The 24,652-nt window shown below is 36.0% G+C and overlaps 1 protein-coding gene across 7 annotated transcripts in view; it reads right to left on the bottom strand.

Annotated features, from left to right (window-relative positions):
• STK3 (serine/threonine kinase 3) overlaps positions 1–24,652 on the bottom strand; it is a 331,890-nt gene that overhangs the window by 66,911 nt on the left and 240,327 nt on the right. For all 7 annotated transcript variants that reach the window (XM_005563776.4, XM_015455063.4, XM_074000046.1 and 4 more), the window contains one exon: positions 9,801–9,976. In XM_005563776.4, coding sequence (XP_005563833.1) covers positions 9,801–9,976 — 176 coding nt within the window. The remainder of the gene's footprint in view (positions 1–9,800; positions 9,977–24,652) is intronic.

Raw genomic sequence — 24,652 nt, forward strand, 5'->3', positions numbered from 1 at the left:
AGTCCCAGCTACTCTGGAGGCTGAGGCAGGAGAATGGCGCAAACCCGGGAGGCGGAGCTTGCAGTGAGCTGAGATCCGGCCACTGCACTCCAGCCCGGGCTGTTACAGAGCAAGAATCCGTCTCAAAAAAAAAAAAAAAAAAAAAAAAAAAAAAAAAATTCAGTAAGGTATCTTTTTTCCAAAACACTTTCATCTGCTATGAGAAACAACATTAGTTTGAATGCCCCTATCACTCACTTATCTCCTTAAGATCTGTCTATCGTTCTGGGAAGGTGTTTCAACAACTGACGAACACAATTACAAAACAAGGCTACTTTGGTTTTGAATCAAGACAACTAGATTCTGGATTTTTTTTTTTTTTAAAGTCTATTATTTATTGAAAAGTCTTCCAACATGAAGAATCCAACCTAATGAGGGCTTTCTATTTTATGAATGAGAGGTACTATGGAAAAGGCTACCAACCTAATGGCAAGAAGGAGGAAAAGGTGTCAGCATTAATTCAAGTAGGCCGACAAATATGATAGGCCCCCAAACAATGATGTGCATACTTCTAACTGTGGAAGATAGACATGAGAAGTATGATGGAAGTCAGTTATGGAAATATTTCTGATAGTGAAATACTATGCATACTCAGAAAACCTGAATTAAGTATAAAATTACAAAAATAATTTTAGATTTAAAGAAATTTCATGACAGTTCAAGTACAAAACAACTATTCCATCATCAAAACGCAACCCGATATATGCATTACTAGTTACCTCAATCAATTTTTAAAACTTTTTTGAAATCTAATGCTTTATTTATTTCAAAAGGTAAACACTGTTGGGATATCAGTCTTAAATTAAAAGATCATAAATTACACTGTTCACTCTTTGATCCTAAATTCCACTATTGGTTAACATCTCTTTTGATGTAATCACCCCAATAGTCCCCAGTGCTTACTAACTAAACATCCAAAATTGGGTTATGAATAGAAAGCCCACATAGTCAAAATAACTTCCTTAGACATCAACATTAGCTACAACATATGCTTGGAGTACAATATCTTGTTTTAAAATGTAGAGTAGTCAATTTTTCAATGTAATTTTCTAAATAAATGACATTTTAAAAAGAGCAAACTACTATGAGGAGAGTTTGTGCTTCTTGGAACCCTTTTTGTAAGCCATTTTTCTTTTGCCATGTGCTTTAAACATCTTAATAAATTACAACATGCTGACAAGAAACCACATACTGCACCTGTGCTTTCTATCTTAATTAATCCAATAAGTACAGGCCTGCTCACTTAAATTTGTAAGGGAAATGATGATATAATGAGTTTTAACTTAAGGTATTAATTACCTAAAGAAGCAGAATTAGCTTAATGTTTCAGTAGACTTTGCCTAGACACAACCACCAAATAAAAATTTCAGAAATTACGGAAGCCTTAAACATCACCTTTAGGAATAAGAAAGTGAAACGCTCATTCTACCTCAGGTAGCCAAGGGGATTAAATTCTACTAAACAAAAAAAATTTAAAAACCAGTGTAGCAGTTCAGAGACACTAAAATCTTTGTTGCCTTTACCACAGAATCAACTAAATCTAGTTTACTTGCCCAGTGACTAAATTATTATTTTCTACTTGCACATAAACACTTATCTTCGAAGCAGGTCACCTTCCTTTCAAGACAAAGGTTATGACTATCTTAAATGCCTCAGCAGACTGATGGTCAAAACCTCATAAAAATTCTACATGGACCTAGACAATCACATGACACAACTGTGCACACGCCACACCATCTGTTGGATATGACTGCCAGCACAGATTTCGTGAGCTGGCAAAGGACTGAAATAGTCAAGAATTCTGCAACTGTTTCAAAGTGCAGGCTTCTCATTAATTTTAATTTCCTGTTGGCTCTACAAGGAATGACTTGAGTAGTGAAAGCACAATGTGCCACATACACTTGAGTTCATGCCACATGTACACCTGTAATCATAAACTCTTATCCAAAGCTATCCACTGGAACATTTGGGATTTTGTGTGTTTATTTCTTCTTTACCCTAGAAGAAATAAATCTGAAATATCTATAGTTATCTTTTCATACTTTGTTAATACTCTAGCAAACATCTGGAAATACTTGACAATAATCATTTAATTAATGCAAGGCTAATCGATGACAATATGCTTAAATACTTCACTCAACTGAAGTGGTTTCCTCAGTCCACAGAACTAAGGACTGTAGAGAACAAGCAGTTCTTTGACTAAGGAGTATACTACAAGGAAAACTATAGCCAATAGCTCTTTTAAAACCAGAAACATTACCTGCATTTAAACAGACAAAGCAGATAACATGCTGCTATACTGGTAAAACAAACAAATGAAAAACTGGTAGATGCTGCTGGCTTAAGTTTTTACCTTAAGCTGTCTAGAGGGTCTGTGTTGCTGAGGGCTTACTAAAGGGGTGGCCCTGCTGCTCTTTTTCTGGGGCTACTCCAGTTTCTTCATCACTCCTTCACAGCTGCTGGCTATAGAGGAGGGTGAAAAGACCCTGAGAAAGAAACATTTCTCCAGAACAAGTGAAGACTCCTAAAATGTCCATGGGCAGCTCCAGCAGCAGGGCTGGTACTTTCTCTGCCAACCTTTCACTGTTTTCTGCATTTTCCAACAGTGACTTTTGTTTTGTTTCCCTGTAATCACACTCACTTGCTAATGCAGGCATCAAAGGTAGGACTGTGGCAAAACTAGGAAAGCCCCAGACAACTTTATACTTAGAGAACAAAGTTAGTTTTTTTTCCCTTCTCTGCCACAATTTTTGAGACTTTTTCTTCAGTGTGGCCCTGGTGGATTCTTGTGTCCCTTAGCTCAAAAGGACACTGCCAACTGAATAAATATTTAAGAATCAGAGTAATTAAGAAATGTTAACTTACAATTCAGTATGAGTCAAAACCAAAAATGGTTGATTTACCTAATTTCTTTTATACTAGTAATTATTGTCAATCCAATTTCTTTCTTTTTTAAAATTTGGAACCAATGTAGTGGGTTAACAGATGGCTTTTGAAGTTTTTGTTCTTATTCCAAAATCTTTACGTTACCCAAAATATATCTATTTAAATACGATACTGTTATTTCTTCAAAACACTATCTACATGCTCTCTATTTAACACTAAACAATCTGGATGCTAAGGCTGTTTGGAAATAATTCTAACAAAAACTGAAACATTAGACTAGTGCTATAATAAACAGATTTGCCTTTTACATTTGTTTTAGAAATCTGCATAGGCACATCCTAAACATAACTTTTTTCTGGTAGGGTTAAAAATAATTCAATTAGCCCAAATATATTTTATTTCCTATCTTTCTACGATAATCCCCAATTTGGTGACATCATAAATTCTTTTATCGTCTCCTTACATTCAGGAACATAACATGAAACAATCCACAGAAAATCCCAAAGACAAATGCTAACAATTTAAAAGGAAGTACACAAATTCTATTGCATACAGGCTTTAAGACAAGGAATGCTTCCTACCCTGCACATCTGTCTAGCAGGTGCCTTTCTGAATAAGTTTTGTCCTTTAGAAATCTGCTCTGAGTACCTCAAAAGACAATAAAGTGTTCTCTTTCATTTCTTTTTTTTTCTTAGAACCCATTTTCCTCAAGGCAGAAGGATGAAGCCTTCTTTGTCCTGAAAATATGGTCAAAGCAACTTTGGCTTATTTTAAGCAACTTCTATCAGACAGACTTAGGAACTACATAAAATACAGTTCTCTTCTAGAAGGCGGCCTCGAGATGCATCATGAAGAGGGAAGATAAACACATAAACCTTAGTATGATTTACACTTTAATATTAGAGTCACATTTTTTTAACATTCTGTAACAGATGAGGGAATGAATAAGATCAGATTTCCCTCATTAACAGCTGGTATCTCTGCTTTTAGTCCATTTCCCCATTTTGTGAGAAAAGCAGTCCACCTAATCACTTACACTGTGCTCCACCTATGCTGCTTCTTTTAACTATTCTCTCTTTGCCCCTCTTATACACACTTTTCCTTGTCTTTTGCCATACTCACTACTACTCTTGGCAATTCTTTATTCATCTCCTGGCAATGCTTCCTTTATTCATATCTTATTTATTTCCATTTCCATTCCCCTCAGTGGCGATTACAAACATTTTCCACTTTCCTCAAAGTGATGAGAGGGTTGAGCAGTTCCAGTTGACAGGTGTAATAAATGTTGAGAAGAGAAGAACTGTTCTAGTCACTCCATCCCTCCCACAATTCTCTTTTTAAGGCTATCTGCCCTACATAAGTCAAAAATAAATAACTCTGCAAAAATTGGATCCAGTCATATGATCTCTTGATACACCTTTCCTCCTGTGAGAACATTTTCCTTTATTTTATTTTATTTTATTTTAGTTACTGTCACCATTTATCATTTGGTTCCTCACCTTAACTAATCAAAATAGTACTCTTCAATCTAGTATGTCAACTATTTCTGTTAATTAATCTTTCCTCCTCATTCTTGTTTTTCATTTCAATTTTATTCCTATATTATTTTAAGCTTGTGCCACATAACTGATTTCCCCTACCCTGAGTCTCTTCCTATCAATCCTTCATGCTATCTTCAATATTAATATTCTTAAGATACTTTTCATCATGTCATCCTCCAACTTAAAACCTTCAGTGGCTTTCCATTGTCTATTAAATAAACATTCAGACTCTGTAACCTTGCAAGCTTCCACCCTCTGATCTGGATCTACTTTTCTATTTTATCTCTCATATTTTTCCAAATTAACTACCATAGACTTGAAGGTTTCTACTTCATTGCCACCCAATATACATTATACTTTCCTACTGCTAAGCTTTTTATTACACATCATTCCTTGTAGTGCCTACCTTCTCTCTTTCTGCTATACATTTATCAATGCTTAGACAAAGTCCTCTTCCACATTATAATTTCATATACAACTCCAGCTTCACCAAATCTCCCTCTTATTCAAAACCACATGGCAATGTCTGAGTTACTGTTCTGGATTACAACTTACCACTTCATTAATTCATACCTTGTCTTCTTAATACATCAGTATAATTTATTTTTACCCACAGTGCCTAGCACAATCCAAAGCAGAAAGTAAAATATTTGTTAAATTAGCTTAATGTTTTCTAACAAATTTTGGAATTTCCAGATAGAATGACTACAAAACCTATGAGGGGCTAAAAGTGTTCCCAAAAGTTTACTTTCAGGAGTTAGCCACTGGAAAAATAGATTCACAAAACTAAAATGAGTCTAAGACAGACAGTAGAAGGCTACATGTCAAAAATTGTGTGTATGTGAAAAATCTGAAAGTAGAGTACTCAATGGTCATTATCAAAATCATTAATGAACTCTCATTTCCTAAATTCAACATTCTAATTTCTATTGAGTTTTAATTAACACCCTTTCTATTAGATTGTCTGCAAAGTGTACCGTAATAATTCCTTCCATCTCACAGCACCCTTTGCCACGTGACTTTGCTGTTCCTTCCATCATGAGGGGAAATTTATTTCCATATCCTTTGAGTTAGGACTAGACTTCTGACAGATTTTGACAACAGACTATGACAACAGTGACACTGTGCAAATTCTTTCCCCTCTTCTCTTATGCATTTTTTATGCAATTAACCATTTTCAAGTGTTCAGTTAAGTGGCATTATTTACACTCACACTTTCATACAAGCATCACTACCATCCACTTCTGGAACGATTTTTGTCTTGCAAAACGGAAACTCTGTACCTATTAAACAATAACTCCCTATTTCCTGCCCGTGAGAACCAACATTTTATTTTCCATCTCGATGAATTTGACTATTATAGGTAACTCATATAAGTAGAATCATATAGCATTTGTCCTTTTGTGACCTGGCTTATTTCACTTAGCATAATGTCTTCAGTGCTCATCCATGTTGTAGCATATTGCACAATTTCTTTCCTGAGGCTGAATAATATTCCATTTCATGTATTACAACATTTTTTTTTATCCTTTCATCCATCAATGGACACTTGGGTTGCTTCTACCTTTTTGTCATTATGAATAACGCTGCCATGAAAATGGGTGTACAACTATCTCTTTGAGACCCTGCTTTCAATTCTTTGGTACATACCTAGAGGTAGAATTGCTGGATTATATGATAACCCTGTATTAGTTTTTTTTGAGGAGCCACCATATTGCTTTCCATAGTGACTACAACATACTTCCACCAGCAGGTGCACAAGGAAAGGTTCCAATTTCTCTACATCTTCCGCAACACTTGTTATTTTCTCTGTTTGTTTTTTGATAATAGTCATTTGAATGGGTGTGTAGTATCTAATTGTGGTTTTGATATGCCTTTCTCTAATGATTAATGATAATTATTGAAGCTTTTCATGTACTTATTAGCCATGTTTATCTTCTTTGGAAGAATATCTATTTAAGTCATTTGCCCCCCTTCCCCTTTTTTTTTTCTGAGACAGAGTCTTGCTCTGTCGCCCAGGCTGGAGTGCAATGGCGTGATCTCGGCTCACTGCAACCACCGTCTCCTGGGTTCAAGTGATTCTCCTGCCTCAGCCTCCCAAGTAGCTGGGATTACAGGCATGTGTCACCACGTCCTAGCTAATTTTGTATTTTTAATACAGGTGGCGTTTCACCTTGTTGGTCAGGCTGGTCTCGAACTGCTGACCTCAGGTGATCCACCCACCTCAGCCTCCCAAAGTGCTGGGATTACAGGCATGAGCCACCATGCCCAGCCCCTTTGCTCATTTCTGAAATGGATTGTTTGGGGTTTTTTTGTTGCTGTTGGGTTGTAGGAGTTCATTATACATTATGAATATTAACCTCTTATCAGATATATGATTTACAAATGTTTTCTATCATTCCATTGGTGGCCCTCCACTCTGTTGATAGTGTCTTGTGATGAACTCAAGTTTTCCATTTTGATGTAGTCCAATTTATCTATTTTTTTGTTACTTGTTTTTAGTGTCATAGCCTAGAAATTACTGCCAAATCCAAAGTCATGAAGTTTTTCTCATATGTATTTCCTAGTAATTTTTTAGTTTTAGTTCTTACTGTAAGATCTTTGGCCCATTTTGAACTAATTTTTGTATATGGTGTCAAGTAAGACTCCAACTTCATTCTTTTGCATGTGGATATCCAGTTTTCCCAGCATGATTCATTGATAAGCCTCTTCTTTACCCCCAATGAATGGTCTTAGGACCCTTGTCGAAAATCATTTGACCAAAGATGTGAAAAGTTTACTTCTCAGCTCTCTATTCCATTGGTCTACATGTGTCTTTCTGACAGTACCACACTGTTTTGATTTCAATAGCTTGGTAGTAAGTTTTGAAATCAGGAAACATGAGATCTTCAATTTTGTTTTTCTTTTTCAAGATTGTTTTGACTAATTAGGGTCCCTTGAGAATCCATATGAATTTTAGGATGAGTTTTTTCTACTTTTGCAAAAAATATCATTAGGATTTTGACAGAGATAACAATGAATCTGTAGATCGGTTTAGGCAATAGAAACATCCTAACAATATTAAAGCTTATGATCTATGAATATGTCTTTTCATGTATTGATGTCTAATTTCTTTCACCCATATTTTTGCAGTTTTCAGTGTACAAGTCTTTTACCTACTTGGTTATTCTTAAGTATCTCATTCTTTTTGATGCTATCATCAATGGACACTGTGCAGATTCTAAGTTGACGTCAAGAGGCCTTACAACCTTGTTTTCACCTTCTTGGAAGGCTACTATGGCCACGTAAAAACCCCAGGCTTGCCTAATGAGATCATATGACCTAGTCAATAGTCAGCACAATTGCCAACACATTTGTGAAGTAACTTTAGAGAGACTGTTCAGCCCCATTCAAGCCAGTAGATGACCTCAGTCACTTAAGAAACCCCAGGTGAGCCCAGCAGAAGACACACTTAGATAAACCTAGACAAACTATTAACCCACAAAATTGTGGTTTTGATGAAAGTAAAATAGTTGTTATTTTAAGCCATTAAATTTTGGGGTGGTAGAAAGATTAACTGAAGCAAAATTAAATCATTTTATTTGCCATTTTTTAACCGTGATAATTTATTCATTACTTTGTAGCTCATTTCAAACTGTTTCTCAGAGACCATTAATATGTATTCCACACTATTCAGCCATAAAAAAGAATAAAATCTTATCTGTTGAAGCAACATGGATGGAACTGGAGGCTATTATCTTAAGTGAAACAGAAACAGCAAAGTCAAATACTACATGTTCTCATGTATAAGTAGGAGCTAACTAATGTGTACACAGGAACACAGAGTGTGGAATAATAGACAATGGAAAGTTGGAAGGGTGAGACGGCAAGAAGGGAGTCAGGGATGAGAAATTACCTAAAGGGTACAAAGCACATTATTTGGGTAATGGTTACACTAAAAGCCCAGATTTCACCACGATGCACTATATCCATGTAAATTTAAAAAACGGCACTTGTAAATTTAAAAAACCTTTAAATTTATGCCAAAAAAAAAAAAAAAAGATTTATTCCAACTGACACAAGACAGAACTCTTTGAGGTTAAATACTCTACATTATTCATTATATTCATGAATAATTTAAAGCTTAAATGTCAGCATTCTAAATAATTCATAATTTTTAAAAAGTAGATAGCTTAAAATGAAATCTTATTAGCACTAAAGACATACTAATTTTATTTTTCTAATTGCTTACTATGATATTGAAAAAAATATTAAGTAGACATTGCAATGATGTTTGCAGGCTAACCTGTGAATTATACTGCTAATATTTGCTAGCAATTAGTACTAAATTTATTGGGGACAGATTTTGAAACTTTATTATCTGATTATTTAAAAACTCAATCACAATATTGAGGAAAAAAGTACTTAAAATATTTATAATTGCAAAGCATTTGGAGTCATGTTGTCTAAGCAAAATGGTTTAATATTACTTAAAAATTCTTAAATTTAAAAAATGTATATATTTACATATATCTAAAATTGTATTTACGTATACATACATTTATTAATAAAACTACAAAGGATTATAAAGTTATTTTGTTTGGAAAAAAAATCTTCTAGAACAATATGCAAAAGTAACATTATTATTTAAAATGTTCTTAAGTAAAAATTTACTCCACAAAATTTTCACTCCATTAAATAACTCATTTTGAGAATTTATTCTCTCAAGTTCTGGAAACAGTTACTTTAAAATAATTTACCTGTATTTTATGCATTCTTTAAAAGAAGTAAGAAGAACCAGGGTAGAAGAAATAAAGAGAAAATATAACAAAATAGGCGATAAGGCAGTTTTATACGGAAGTTTATATGCTCCTAGGTACAGAATAGGACTATTATTTCTGAGAAACCAAGTGGAATTAACACTTATTCAAATAGAAACCAACTCATATACTTTCAAAATTGAAGCAAATTCTCAAACTATGTCATAAATACCTTTGCATCATTAATTTTGGCAACTGAGTTTACTGACTGTCAGAAGTATCTCATATTTGCATTATTGAAAACATCTTTTAAAATAGTTGTCATTTTAGTTTTAAGGAGTCCTGAATATTTGTCTAAATTTGAGCTATGATTTATTTAACTATAAAAAAGCATTTTCTGCAAGTACATTTCTATAAGCAAGCTACAGCTTCACAATTCCTCTACCCATGTATATGGCTGTAAAATGAATATTAACATATGGTCTATAATTGTATATACATACACACAGTTCACATACATATGAACTATGCTTCTCAATTTGATGGTAAAATATAGAAGGAGAAAACATAAATGGAAGGATTAAAATGTACTTACAAAGTCAAAGTCTCCATCTTGAGGAACTTTCCAGTTATCAGGAAAAACGTTTTTGGACAAAGGAAAGGGTTCATGCATGTTCTGATTACAGTTTTCGTGACTCTTATTCTTGAAGTCTTGCTTATCAAAGTAGTCCATGAAAGATGGTCTTTGTACTTGTGGTGAGGTTGCATTTCCTTAGGTAAACAAAGAACATAAGGAAGGTATAAGTTCTTACATTTAAGGAAGTATTTTCATTGAAGTATGATTTTTTATGAAACCATATAATAAATTTGCACTGGTCAGATTCAAGGCCAACAAAATTAATTTCATAAAGAACAAAGTGAAATAAGAATTTAAAAATACCCAGACCAAATAAAAATTAAGCTGATGATTAGGCAAAGGTCTGGAATGTTTAGATTGTAGAAACACTTCAGAAGTCTAGTAGAATCATTATCGTAATTTTATTAAAAATCATTTCAGTTGTATTTCAAATTTCTCAAAGAAAGTAAAGTTTAAAAACTCAAGTGTTTTTGGTGGACTTTTTTTCTTTGCATTTAAACCTGCATTGCTATTGTTATCGTACATTTTCAGCTGTAAGAAATTATGAGGACTTGGCTAGGCATGGTGGCGCATTGCCCGTAACCTCAGAACTTTGGGAGGCTAAGGTGGAAGGGATGCTTGAGCCCAGGAGCTCAAGACCAGCCTGAACAACATAGCGAGACTCTGTCTCTATGAAAAATACAAAAAATTAGCCAGGTATGGTGGCACCTATCTGTAGTCCCAGCCACTTCGGCGGCAGAGGTTGGGAGGGTCACTTGAGCCTGGGAGGTCAAGGCTGCAGTGAGTCATGATTGTGCCACTGCACTTCAGCCTGGGCAACAGAGCAAGACCCTGTTCAAATAAAAAAAAAAAAATATATATATATATATATATATATATATACTTTTAAAAAATTAAAAAAGAAATTATAAGGACTTACTCAGTTTCCTCTTATATCTATCAAACTGCTTCCTCAGTGTTTCTGATTCCCTCTGCCCCTGGCTGGACTCCCACAGCTTCGCCTGCCAAACTTACATCCATGTCTCCCAACACAACTTCTCTAGCCCAGACCTTGCTCCAAAGTTCCATATCTAACTTTGCTTGCTATTAGATAACTTAATCTGAGGTGAGCTGTCAATTAATTTACCAGTTCTAAAACTAAATTCAAGATCTTTCCCTTCAAACCTACAGCTCCCCTGACATAGTCTATCTCCACTAAAGTCAACCTTATTTACTCAATCCCCAAAAATAATAAAGTTGAGAATTAACTCAGACTCCTCCCTTCCCGCCACAGCAAACTGATCATTAGGTCTTTTAATTCTACTTCTCAATACAGTTAACCATAACCCCTTTTCTCTACTTATCATTGCAATTGTCTTAGTTTAGCTTCTAATCATTTCTTGCTTAGGCCATTGTAGCAACCTCCAAACTCGTCTCCTTGCTTCCAATATCACAGTTTTGATTTTAATTTCCGTATTGTCAACGTGGTGACCTTTCTAAATACGAACCAAACCACGTCATTCTCCTCAGCATCTTTCAATGGCTCTTCATTTTTTATACTGAATGACTAAATAGGAAATAAATATTTGGAATAACTAGATTTTTAATCTGGCTATACTGGTCTCGATTGGTGGTTTTCAAATTGGATTCCTTAAAGGCCCAGGGCTCCAAATAAATGTCCCAGAGACCACCAAGAAGGCATTTCCCATATAATTCTCCAAATAGAAAGTAAATTACTTTCTTTTTTCTTTCTGAGATGGAGTCTCGCTCTTGTTGTGCAGGCTGGAGTGCAATGGCATAATCTCAGCTCACCACAACCTCCGCCTCCTGAGTTTAAGCAATTCTCCTGCCTCAGCCTCCCAAGTAGCTGGGATTATGGGCACGTGCCACCATGCCTGGCTAATTTTGTATTTTTAGTAGAGATGGGGTTTCTCCATGTTGGTCAGGCAGTAAACTAGTTTCTTAAAAATTTTTGGTGGGAGTGCACCTCCCCACAAGGGCCCTGCTGGGCAACTGTAAGTTACAAAAAGTATTTTTAAAATGTAAAATTGAAATCTTTCCTTCTGTAATTTACACTCATGTTCCAAATAAATTCCTCTTTCATATAATTGTCCCCCAAATATCTGAAGACAGAGGTAATGGCTCCTGTCTTGGCTGTCTATTTTTAATATAAAACATCTCCAGTTCTTTTCATAGGATATATGTTTCAGATTCATCACCAACTTGTTTACTTGCCTATGGAGACATTCTAGTCTCACTGTTCCTCTAAAAAGAGACATAATATTCATAACTGTCATCTGATCAACCTAGATTGCATTTGTAATAGTCCTGGCACAGTTTAAAACTACAGTTACTACTATGACAACTAAGTAACACTGTTAGTTGGGATGAGTTTTAGGGTCATTTTGGTCAAAAGAATGCATGCTAAGACTTATTTTTAGTCTTTAAAAATATGAGGAAAGCCTAAATCGATGCCTAGTTTATGTGGCAAATCAGAGAGTCTGGAATTCTTAAACAAACTTCAAAAAACAAAATGGTGGGGTGAGGGAAACAGAACTGACAGGTAAGCATCCTATCTCCTCTTTCCTTTCTCCCTACTTTTGGATCTCTATGTGCGTTATTTGACAGATTGGGAACCTAGGTGAGACGGCTTAGGTGAGGATACAAGAGAGAGTGGTAATGGTGATATTTATTCATTAAAAAAATTCTGTCTCATTGCCTTAAAATAAAATGGTTTGCCATATCAAAACAAAGGTTTTATTGACTTCACCTTATGTGTTTAAAAAAATTTTTTTAAGATAAAATTTACCATCTTACTTCTGGGTATATATCTGGAATTGAAAGCCAGGTCTTGAAGAGCTATCTGTATCCCCATGTCTATTGCAGCATTATTCATAATAGCTAACACATGGAAGCAAGCCAAGTGCCCATTTGCAGAGGAATGGATAAGCAAATTGCGAGGAAGGAAATTCTGACACATGCTACAACATGGATGAACCTTGAGGACATTATGCTATGTGAAGTAAGCTAGTAACATAAGAACAAAATACCGTATGATTCCACTTATGTCAGGTACTTAGAGTAGTCAACATCATAGAGACAGAAAACAGAATGGTGGTTACTAGGGAATAAGAGGAGAGGGAAATGGGGAGTTAGTGTTTAATGGGTACAGAAGTTGAGTTTTACAAGATGAAAAGAGTTATGGAAATTGATGGTGGTGATGGCTGCACAACTTTATGGAAGTGCTTAAGATTAATACCACTGAACTAGATGCAGGCATATTTTGCAGTTATTGCAGGTTTGGTTCCAGACCACTGCAATGAGAATATCGCAATAATGTAAGTCACATAAATTTTTTGGTTTCCCAGTGCACATAAAAGTTATGTTTGTTTGATTGCTTGCTTTTACAACGTCAATTTTCTTAAAGAAATTTTTTTTTTAACTTTTAAGGTCAGGGGTATATGTGCAGGTTTGTTACACAGGTAAACTTGTGTCATGGGGGTTTGTTGTACAGATTATTTCATCATCCAGGTGTCAAGCCTAGTACTCATTTGTTGTTTTTTCTGATCCTCTCCCTCCTCCCAGCCTCCACTCTCTGAAAAGCTCCAGTGTATGTTGTTCCCCAGATGTGTCCATGTGTTCTCAACATTTAGCTTCCACTTGTAAGTGAGAACATGCAGTATTTGGTTTTCTAAAAGTTATGTTTAGGAGTGACATCAGATAGATGGCTGACAAGAGAGGCCTGGTGCTAGTCCACTCTCAACAAAAAAAGACCAAGGCACCAGATAAACAGCTAAGATTTGACTGGAGTGTCAGTGGGAGAACCCTGGAGAATAACGAGAGAGTGCAGAGGCACCTGTGCTGCTTAGAAGTCCAGTTTGGGGTGGCTGTAGCGTTTCTTAAATAATACCACAGTGAAGTTTGCTGTATCAGTTAACTCTTCCTTTCACAAAAGAGTTCTCTGTAGCATGAGATGCTGTTTCATAACATTTTACCCACAGCAGAGCGCCTTTCAAAATTGTAGTCAATCCTTTCAAACTCTACCACTGCTTTATCAACTAAGTTTATAGAAAATTCTAAGTCCTTTATTGTCATTTCAACAATGTTCACAGCATCTTCACAAGGAGTAGATTCTATCTCAAGAAACCACTTTCTTTGCTCATCCACAAGAAGCAACTCTTCATCGGTTCAAGTTTAATAATGAGATTGCAGCGATTCAGTCACATCTTCAGGTTGTACTTCCAAGTCTAGTTCTTTCACTATTTCCATCACACTTGCAGTTACTTCCTCCACTGAAGTCTTTAACCCCTTAAAATCATCCATGACGGTTGGAATGGACTTCTTCCAAACTCCTGTTAATGCTGATCTTTTTACCTCTTCCTATGAATCACAAATGTTCTTAATAACATGAAGAATGGTGAATCCTTTCCAGAAGGTTTTCAACTTACTTGGCCCAGATCCATCAGAGCAATCACTATTTATGGCAGATATTGCCTTATAAAACGTATTTCTTAATAATAAGACTTGAAAGTCTAAAATACTCCTGGATCTATGGGCTACAAAATGGATGTTGTGTTAGCAGGAATGAAAACAACACTAATTTCCTTGCATACTTCCATCAGAGCCCTTGGGTGACCAGGTGCATTCTCACTGAGCAGTAACAGTCCAAAGATAGTATTTTTTTCTCAGCAGTAGGTCTCAACAGTAGGCTTAAAATATTCAGCAAACCATGGTGTAAACAAATGTGCTGCCATCCAGGCTTCATTATTCCATTTACAGAACACAGGCACAACAGAATTAGCATAATTTTTAAGGGCCCTAGGATTTTCAAAATGGTAAATGAACATTGGTTTTAACTTAATCTCCACCACCAGCCTGTCCTTTGAAGCTCGGAAGCCAGGCATTGACTTCTCCTCTGTAGCTAGGAAAGTCTTAGATGACATCTTCCAAAGAAGACTTTTTCTTCTATATTGAAATTATGTTGTTTAGTGTAGCCACCTTAATCAATTATCTTGGCTACATCTTCTGGATAACTTGCTGCAGCTTCTACACCAGTATTTGCTGTTTCACTTTGTACTTTTATGGTACGGAGATAGCTTCTTTACTTAAATGTCATGAACCAACCTATGCTAGCTTCAAACTTTTCTTCTGCAGCTTCCTCACCTCTTTCAGCCTTTACAGAATTGAACAGATTAGAGCCTTGATCTGGATTAGTCTTTGGCTTAAGGAAATGTTGTGACTGGTTTAATCTTCTATCCACACCACTCAAACTTTTTCCATATCAGAAAGGGAAAGGCTGTTTCACTTTCTTATCATTCATGTGTTCACTAGAGCAGAACTTTTAATTTCCTTTAATAACTTTTTCTTTGTATTCACAACTTGGCTGTTTGGTGCAAGAGGTCTAGCTTTCACCCAGTCTCAGCTTTCAATATGCCTTCCTCACTAAGTTTAATCATTTCTAGCTTTTGATTTAAAGTGAGAGATGTGTGACTCTTCCTTTCACTTTAGCACATAGAGGCCATTGTAGGGTTATCAATGGGCCTAATTTCAATACTGTGGTGTCTCAGAGAACAGGGGGTTCTGAGGAGAGGGAGAGAGACAGGGTAATGGCCTGCTGGTGGGGCAGTCAGAACACATACTACAATTATCAATTAAATTTGCCATCTTATATAGGGGCAGTTTGTTGTGTCCCAAAACAATTACAATAGTAACACCAAAGACCACTGATCACAGATTACTGTAACAGATATAATAATGATAAAAAGGTTTGAAATATTGTGAAAACTACCAAACTATGACACAGAAACACAAAGTGAGCACATAACGTTGGAAAAACAGCACCAACAGACTTGCTCGACACAAGGTTGCCACAAACCTTCAATCTATAAAAAACAGTGTCTGTGAAGCACAAAAAAGCAAATCGCAATAATGAGGTAAGCTTATGGTTAAAAATGGTTAAGATGGTGAATTTTAGGTTATATGTATTTTACCACAATAAAAAAATTTTTTAATTACCATCTTAACCATTTAAAAATGTGCAGTTCAGTAGCATGAGGTATTGTGTGACCAATCTCCAGAACTTTCACCTTGCAAAATGGAGACTCTTATACCCAATAAACAACTCGCCATTTTCCCCTACCTCTAGCAACCACCATTTTACTTTCTGTTTTTATGAGTCTTACTACTCTGGATACTTCATATAAGTGAAATCCATTAAAGTGTTTTTTTTTTTCCTTTTTTTTTTTTTATGATTGGCTTATTTCACTTAACATAATGACCTCAAGGTTCATTCATGTTGTGGCATGTGTCAACATTTCCTACCTTTTCAAGGATAAATAACATTCAATTCTATGCATATACTACATTTTGCTTATCCATTTGTCTGTCAATGAATACTTTAGTTTTTCCACTTTTGTTGAATAATGCTCCTATGAACATGAGTATAGAAATGTATCTCAGAAATCCTGCTAATTACGTGGTTTTGTGTTATTTACTCTTTTTTAAATAACTAAGTTTTTCTCTATGTGCAGATCTTTATTTGCAAGTAATCTTATTTTTTAATTATCTATCCAGACGTCTTCTTCACTTTCTAGGGGGTGTTTTGATGGTTGAGCCTAATCTCTGATTAAATGAATGATTACGATACAATGTAAACATGTGAATAATATAATTATTGGTAAAAGTAATTTTTATTTTTACCCTATGAATATGTTGTATGGATGGATGGGGGGGTGGACCGACTGATTTGACTGACTGACAGGGTCTCTCCTTCTGTCTCCCAGGCTGGAGTGCAGTGGCATGATCTCCGCCCACTGAGGGCTTGACCTCCCAGGCTCAAGCAATCCTCCTCAGCCTCCTGAGTAGCTAGGACTACAGGCATGCACCACCACACTTGGTTAATTTTTGTTTACTTTTTGTAGAGATGAGATCTTACTATGCTGCCTAGGCTGGTTTCAAACTCCTGGACTCAAGCAATCCTCCCATTTTGGCCTCCCAAAGTGCTGGGATCACAGGTGTGGGCCACCACACCTGGCTGAGTTATGTCTTTTAAATGTGTTTCCATCTTTACTTTTCATTAAGTCATAAGTTCCCTAATGCAGAATTCCAAATCCTTTACCTAAATAATTTCACAGCTATCTCTATCAATATGTGTTTTTGACTGTCTACCTAGATATTCAATATCTATGAACAACAACAGCAGGAGCCATGTTACATGGTTTTTCAACGTTACTTTTGAATTAGTAGAAGCTATATGTATTTCATTACTAGCATTGGTGCACTGCTGATAACGTATTTGAGAAAGTATTGTGACTACCACAATTATTATTAGGTTGGTGCAAGTAATAATAGAATGATCTATCCCAGTAGAGTCAGAAAGAACCTGATTTTCAGAATATGCATGTATTAGTGGAAAAATAGAAAAAGACTCTCAACACAACTGTTTATCTAAGGACCAGTCCTCTAGTTACAGTTTTAGATGGCTAGAAAATAAATGTGACAAGACATCTGGGACCCAAATGGTACCCACTGTAAAGATACTGAGATAGTCTATCAAATTTAAGATACTATAAAACACCAATATTTGTGGTAAACCTTTAGAACTTAGAACACTCTCATATCTCACATTCAAAGTTCATGAAAATGAAACTCCTTAGGGACAGTTCAGCAAGATAATGGCAAAGGCTGCCTTTAGATTTCCTGTCATAACAGATTTTACAGGAATGTTAAAAATGAACAAAATATATAGAAGAGAAGGTGTAATATTTCAACGATCAATAAATATGCTAAAAATAAAGACATGGTGTTTATGGTGTTCATCTTCAACTTTGTTCCCTGAAATCAACAATAAAAATAGAAATTGGTTAATCTGATGGGTTACATTACTGACGTTTAGATAGGACACATACATTCCATTAACATTTTCAGCAGATTTTTAGTACCTTTGATTTGTCTCTAGGCTTCATCATTACAAGACATATTTCTCTATATTCAGAATTGAAATTTGGTTCCCATGGTAACCTCTTAAATGAAAATCGAGTCTAGGAATTTAACCTGTTATTCTCCATTTCTGCCCCATTTTGTAAATTTAAAAAAATTGCAAGTGTTGCTCAACTTATGCATATTTTTTATAAACTAATCAAAGTAGTAAATCAAACCATAAAGCTGGGAGAAGGCGGATAATCCCTTAAAGAAATTCTTTGCTCAATATTCTTTTTGTTTCTTTTTCTTTTTAAAAGGAAGATTGATTCTGTAATAGAATTATATATTTAGTTGTAAGTTCTGTTTTCATCAAGAAGTCTTAAAATGTGTCACACACATAAATACATCTGAAAACTTTAACATTCAGTATTATATAATAAGGGTTATCAAGTTTGTCAAGGAAAGTCAGAATCAGGGAGGAGAGGAAAAACGGTTTCTTTAGAAACAAATTGCTGGAAAAGTAAGAAACTCCTAAACCACCATTATCAACTGTATTTGATAATGAATGGAAAGGTTTCACTGAAGCGTATTTCTAGATAGCATTCTATAAAAAGTAAATTTAGTATTTGTAGGTACTTTGGTAAAAATGAAACAAAACAATAGAAACTACAAAAAGCATGCATTGTGGCACTACTAATTCAGTGAAGACAACAGCACTCTGTGGCCTGTGTTCCTCCCCAGATCATCTTCCTCTCTCCACACCAAGCCAGAACCACATTGCTTTCATTAATTTTTTTTTTTTTTTTTTTAATCCAGCACTGGCTTCATTGCTGAGGCTCTCATTATGGTCTTCTTTGTTTTCTCCTCAACTAGGAGATAAGGAACTCTTCATCCCAGAATCTTTACAAACTCCCCAGTACTGTAATAAACAGGGTTCTCTTGATATACCACTGACTCTTAGCTTCAGACCTCTGTATCTGAGAAAATTCACCCAAACCATTATTGGAGTAAATTTAAAACTAATATTTTCCTACCAGAAACTAACATTTATAGAGTACCTATTCTAATATGATCTACAGAGTAGCAGCATAAACTGGGAAGGAGAAGGAGAAAAATAAAATCTCAGAAGTTGCTTTTTTCACTACGAAGAATAAAGTGGGGGAATTTTAATCTTCTATAAAAACCTTCAAAACAGAAAGATGGGATGACCAGGCATTTCCTATAAAGATGAGGAGAGTAAGAAAAAGGCTGAAGGAAAGACAGTGTTCTTTTCTGCAATGAGTCAGAGAAGAAACAGTTTCATTAGAGAGAAGTGGTAGCAACAGAAAGGGGAGAAGCAGACTACTCCTTGGTGCTGATTAAATAAAGAAAGGAAATTACTAGGAAATTTCATTCCAGGAATCTATTCTTCTAATCCCAACAGTCTTGTGCGTGCTCCCGACAACATCCCAATCAGGAGCTTCTAACTGAAGTCACATGAGCCACCATTAATGTTGTAGTGTCTTGAAGTGAAAAATTTGCCTCCCTAATATCTATAATTCCTAGCTTCCTGACTAGGGGTGAGAAAGTATCTATCTTGTTGGAAAAAGTGGCCATGTAATACAATTCTGGCTAATGACACATAAAAATAAGGGTTTAGGCCAAGTACGGTGGCTCATACCTCTAATCCCAACATTTTGGAAGGCTGAGGCAGGAGGATTGCTTGAGGTCAGGAGTTTGAAGCTGCAATAAGCTATGGGCTATGATCACACCACCATGTCCACTCCAGATGACAAAGTAAGACCCTTCTCTCAAAAAAAAAAAAAAAATCAAGTAAGGGTTTCTAGGAAAGCTCTGTTTTCTTGATACAGGCACAATCCTTTCTGTTTTTTGCTCTTTTCTACTGCCTGGAATGTAGACTTGATGGATAGAGATCCTGCATTTATTTTGCAGGCAGAAGAACAAGCATAATATCCTAAAGATGGTGTCACAGAAAGGATTTCTAATGACATCATGAACTCACTCTGCCAGTGCTGGATACTCTGCTTCTGGATTTCTCGTTAAATGAGAAAAGAAATTAATCTTATTTTGTTTAAACCACTGTTATTTGGGTTTATTGGTACATACAGTCAAATTCAGTCCTTAACTGATGCATTTCTATTCCCAAATGGAGGATGCAGGGAGAAGCAGAAGCAGCAATCTTCAGTTTTACTGCAGAAACATTCCAATTTCAAACTTGAAGTCCACTATTATACAGAGTAGTTTAAATATCAGTACGTTTCAGATACATTATAGTTTTAAAGGTTTTTTTACGGGTTGACCTAAAAAACCTATGGCAAAGTGCCTTTTGGCTTCCATACTCAAAAATTTTAAAAATAACCCATTCCTAAGATAAAAATAAACATTCTTAAAGAGAGTTAACAAAAGTTTAAAAAGCAACTTAAATAAAAGGAGGAATCTATTCTGTTAGATTTTTCTTTCTGGATGATTTGATAACAAGATACTATTAACCAAGATATGTTTACACTTAATTTTTTATTCAAAGGTATGTGCTTACACTTCTAAATATTTTCCATTGCTTAATTTAAAACCTAGCATTAACATTTAGAGTATCTCTTTGTCATACACATAAAATATTAAAAAACAATTTTAAAAAAATTTTAAAGAGGAAAACTGGTTAGGTTTGTTTTAAAAGTTAATGGGAGGGGGCAGCTGCAATTGCCCAGTAATGTTTAACGACACAATATGAAACACATGCCACAATGTGGAGCTGAGTCTCCAGGGAGATACATGTTCACAGAAGTGGGACAGAGAGGATGATGTTTCTGACTTATGATTTATTAAAAAAAAAAATACTAGGCTCTTCAATGAGAAAATAAAGCAGGAAATCTCAAGATAGTAACCACTGTCATATGTGATGTGGTTGCTACGGCAAATAGTTTTTTTAAGCACAGAAAGAATAATCACATAAAATTGACATCAATTTCTTCAGCTGCAGCTGAATTCTGATCCCCAGCTTACAAAAACATTTTATTTTAACAATAATTTTAATGTTCAGAATTACCTAGTTCCTCAATTTTGGCCCCAATTCCTTCAACTAGTTGCTTATGGAACTAAAAGCCTATTAGCAATAAAGAATAAAGTAACTATCATTCATTCTCTTTGTGGATAAGAAATTTTAAAGAAAAAGGTTGCTTTTCATCTCCTTCATGCATCCCCAAAACATTAACAAGTAAACCAAATTGTGAGGAATATAATACCATAGAAAACATGTCAGTCCACCCATAATTATTCATTAAGTTTCTTAATTTGCACATCTTCTAAACAAAAGTCCTCATAAAAATGTAAATATATAAAGTAATATTTAAAAATACTTTAACAAAATAATTTAATTTTTAACTTCTTACCATGATTATGACAAAGATATTCAAGTTTAGAGAATAAAATAACAATCATGACTTCAGCAAAGTATGTGTCAACATCAAAGAGATTTATAAAGATTACCTAATTTGTTCTTCTAAAAATATTTTAAGACGTGGGTGGTTCCACCTCATTAATGACCTTGGAAATGTGTCCTTTAATTTGTTGCCAAGAGTATAGTGAATACATATAAAAACCAGGATGTTAACACAGAAGCTACTGACATCAGTTTTTTTCTGAACTTCACCATACTGTATTTTAAAACCAAGAAGGATAAACATAACATGGAGAAGGTCCACGGACTATTCAGAAGAGATTAAAAAGCTTAGAAAATAATACCTGCACAAAGGTTAAAGAGACTGAAATTATTTAGCTAAGAAAAGTCAAGTCTGAGGAAGAACTTAATAAGTATCCAAGTATTTATGAAGGGTTCTTTGCACAGAAAATAGTGACCAGCTGTTTTCAATCTCCAATGAAGGCAGAATAGAAGGAAACAAAAATTGAAGCCCAAGATTTTAGTTAAGTAAAAGGATTTCCTGTGCAAGTAATGAATATTGTAATGGTCACTGTGTGTATCTATGAAAATGCTTTCTTCAAAGGCCTATACAGGAAAAAGATTTTCATTTGTACAGGGAAGACTAATATTTACATCCTTGTGTGTGTTTTGTGCTAATAAAAGAGGGATCCTACAACCAAAATACATACACCAGCAGGTCTGAGCTGGGTTATACTTTGTTAAACATCCCACGGACCAAGAGCACACAGAAAAGTAGACTATACTCAGTGCCCACAGGGAACTCCAAACCACTGCAGCCACACCTTACCTGGCTTCCTCTTACTTTTGGAAAGGAAAATGAACGATTTCTAGTTGCCCAAAATACGATGAGTATTTGCACCCAGCTGCAAGAGGGACCTGTAGTTTATTGTTGTCACCTTTATTGTCATATCCCGGGCAACAGTAACCTCCTAAGTTAAAGAGGAATGCAACAGTGTTTCATAAAAGCATGGTAAGTGGGAAAGTAATTCCCCTACACATTCTCCTACCCTTGCCAATTATTTCTTGGCATCTAAAATTCCATCCTTAGTGATTTACTCCTTTGGCTCAAGGCTGTATGATTCTGGGTGAAAATATATTTCACGAACATTAAACATTATTAGGCATTTTATTCCTGTGTATCTGGTCTTTTTCCAAAACAGATTTTGGAGGGAAAAAGGAAGGAAGGAAAGGATATGAGAACTGAGAGAAAGATATTACTAAGCAAAGAATACGGCATGGAAGTAGATGTTCAGAACAAAACAAACTGCCTCACACTTCACAATTTTATCTAGGAACAATGGATGAACCAGGAAGCAGAGTCAGCCTTCCCTTCTTGGTATCTCTCCTAAACTGCCGCTGAATATCTAGTATCTGTCTCCAGAGTAACTCCTAAAAAGCTAAAGCAGAACTTCATTTGCTTTCTCCTACTATTTAAGTAAAACTGCATATATGTGCTGTCCAAAATAAACTCTGAAATTCTCAAAATCAATAAATACTATAGGCATATACAGGTAAGACATTTTTTAAATGTATATTTAGTAAATATTATTTAACCCAGTATTTAAGAAATGATAAACATTTATGAAAGGTTAATATAAGTAAATAATATACAACCTAAACATAACCAGTTATTTCTCCACCCATTCTTTTTTTGTTTTTCTGAGACAGAGTCTTGCTCTGTCACCCAGGCTGGAGTGCAGTGGCACGATCTCGGCTCAATGCAGCCTCTGCCTCCTGGGTTCCAGTGATTCTCCTGCCTCAGCCTCCTGGGTAGCTGGGATTACAGGTACATGCCACCACGCCCGGCTAATTTTTGTATTTTTAGTAGAGATGGGGTTTCACCATGTTGGCCAGGCTGGTCTCGAACTCCTGACCTTACCTGCCTTGGCTTCCGAAAGTGCTGGGATTACAGGCGTGAGCCACGGCGCCCGGCCTCTTTACCCATTCTTTTTTTTTTGAGATGGGAGTTTTGCTCTTGTTGCCCAGGCTGGAGTGCAATGGTGCAATCTCCAGCTCACTGCAACCTCCGCCTCCTAGGTTCAAGCAATTCTCCTCCAGAGCAGCTGCCTCCTGAGCAGCTGCGATTACAGACCACCACATCCAGCTAATTTTGTATTTTTAGTACAGACGGGGTTTCTCCATGTTGGTCAGGGTGGTCTCGAACTCCCAACCTCAGGTGATCCGTCTGCCTCAGCCTCCCAAAGTGCTGGGATTACAGGCATGAGCCACCACGCCTGGCCTCTCCACCCATTCTTAACACAACATGGTCTCCACCTATATCACCATCCAGCTGCCTCTCTGTTCAACATGCTCCAGCGTATCTCCAGCCTTCTTAAATACTCCCGTAAGTTCTAAACACAATATTCCAGGTGAGTTCTGGCTCCTGAGAGCAGAGGGAAGCTGTTTATTTCCTTGTTCTAAAAAGTGGTTATCTGTCCTAGCTGCACCTCAGAAGCTCTTGTAGAGTTTTTAAATTTTAAAAAATATATTTTAAAAGCAGAGATGCCCAAGCCCTGCTCCAGTCTTCAGACCAGCATCTCTGAAGACTGACTGTTACAATACATACTTGTGAGGCTAGTTACTTGGACCCAAGAGCAGGGTTTATCTTGTAAATCAAGCCCACTGGTCCAGCCTGTGGTGATCTTTTAGGATCCTCATTCTATCCTATAACATATTTTTATTGTTCCACTTCATGTTATTTGCAATTCTGATGGACCTTCACCTTATAGCTTCATCCAAGTTTCTATGAAAAATTTTGAGCTAGCCAGGGCTTGAGACCGAGGTTCTGTATCACAAAATGAGAAATCTTCTGGTAAACAATTTATTATTTAACAATGTAGTCGACTGAAATTTAGCAACCACTGCCATGTGCCTCTGGTGAGCCTTTGTATCATAGAGGCTAGAGAGCTGAGCACCACATTTCTCAGAATTCCTTGCAACTAGAGTTCTGGGTAAGTGCACTCTTTCACAACTGGGGGGGCGGAAAAAACAAACAGAAGCTATGTGTCTGCTAGTTTAGTTATTTCCTTCTTGCAAGCCCTGTCATGGAGACTTGATTATTTACAGCAGCATTCTAGCATCTAGTCACCAGTTTCACAGGTACTGAGGAGTGGTTGCAGTAATATTTAGTAGCTTTCTAATCCCTAAATAGCAATGACGGTTGATTTCAGTCTGTATTACTGAACTCAACAGTGCCAGTGGCAGCCTCTGGATTGCGATTCCTCATTGTGGCAGTAGTAGTTGTTCCTTATATGCTCACTTTTGTGGTGTTGTGGGAGTCACTCCTGAAGCCTATGCTACACAGTCTTCTCCTCTAGCCTTTCCATTGATTTTCTTAACATCTACATCTCTAATACGGCTTGGCTCTATGTCCCCACCTAATTCTCACGCTGAATTTTAATTCCCAATGCTGGAGGGGGGCCTGGTGGGAGATGACTGTATCATGGGGGTGTTTTCTTTTTTTTTTTTTTTTTTT

Source organism: Macaca fascicularis, chromosome 8 (assembly GCF_037993035.2).
Source record: "Macaca fascicularis isolate 582-1 chromosome 8, T2T-MFA8v1.1".
In the NCBI taxonomy this organism is placed as follows: Eukaryota; Metazoa; Chordata; class Mammalia; order Primates; family Cercopithecidae; genus Macaca; species Macaca fascicularis.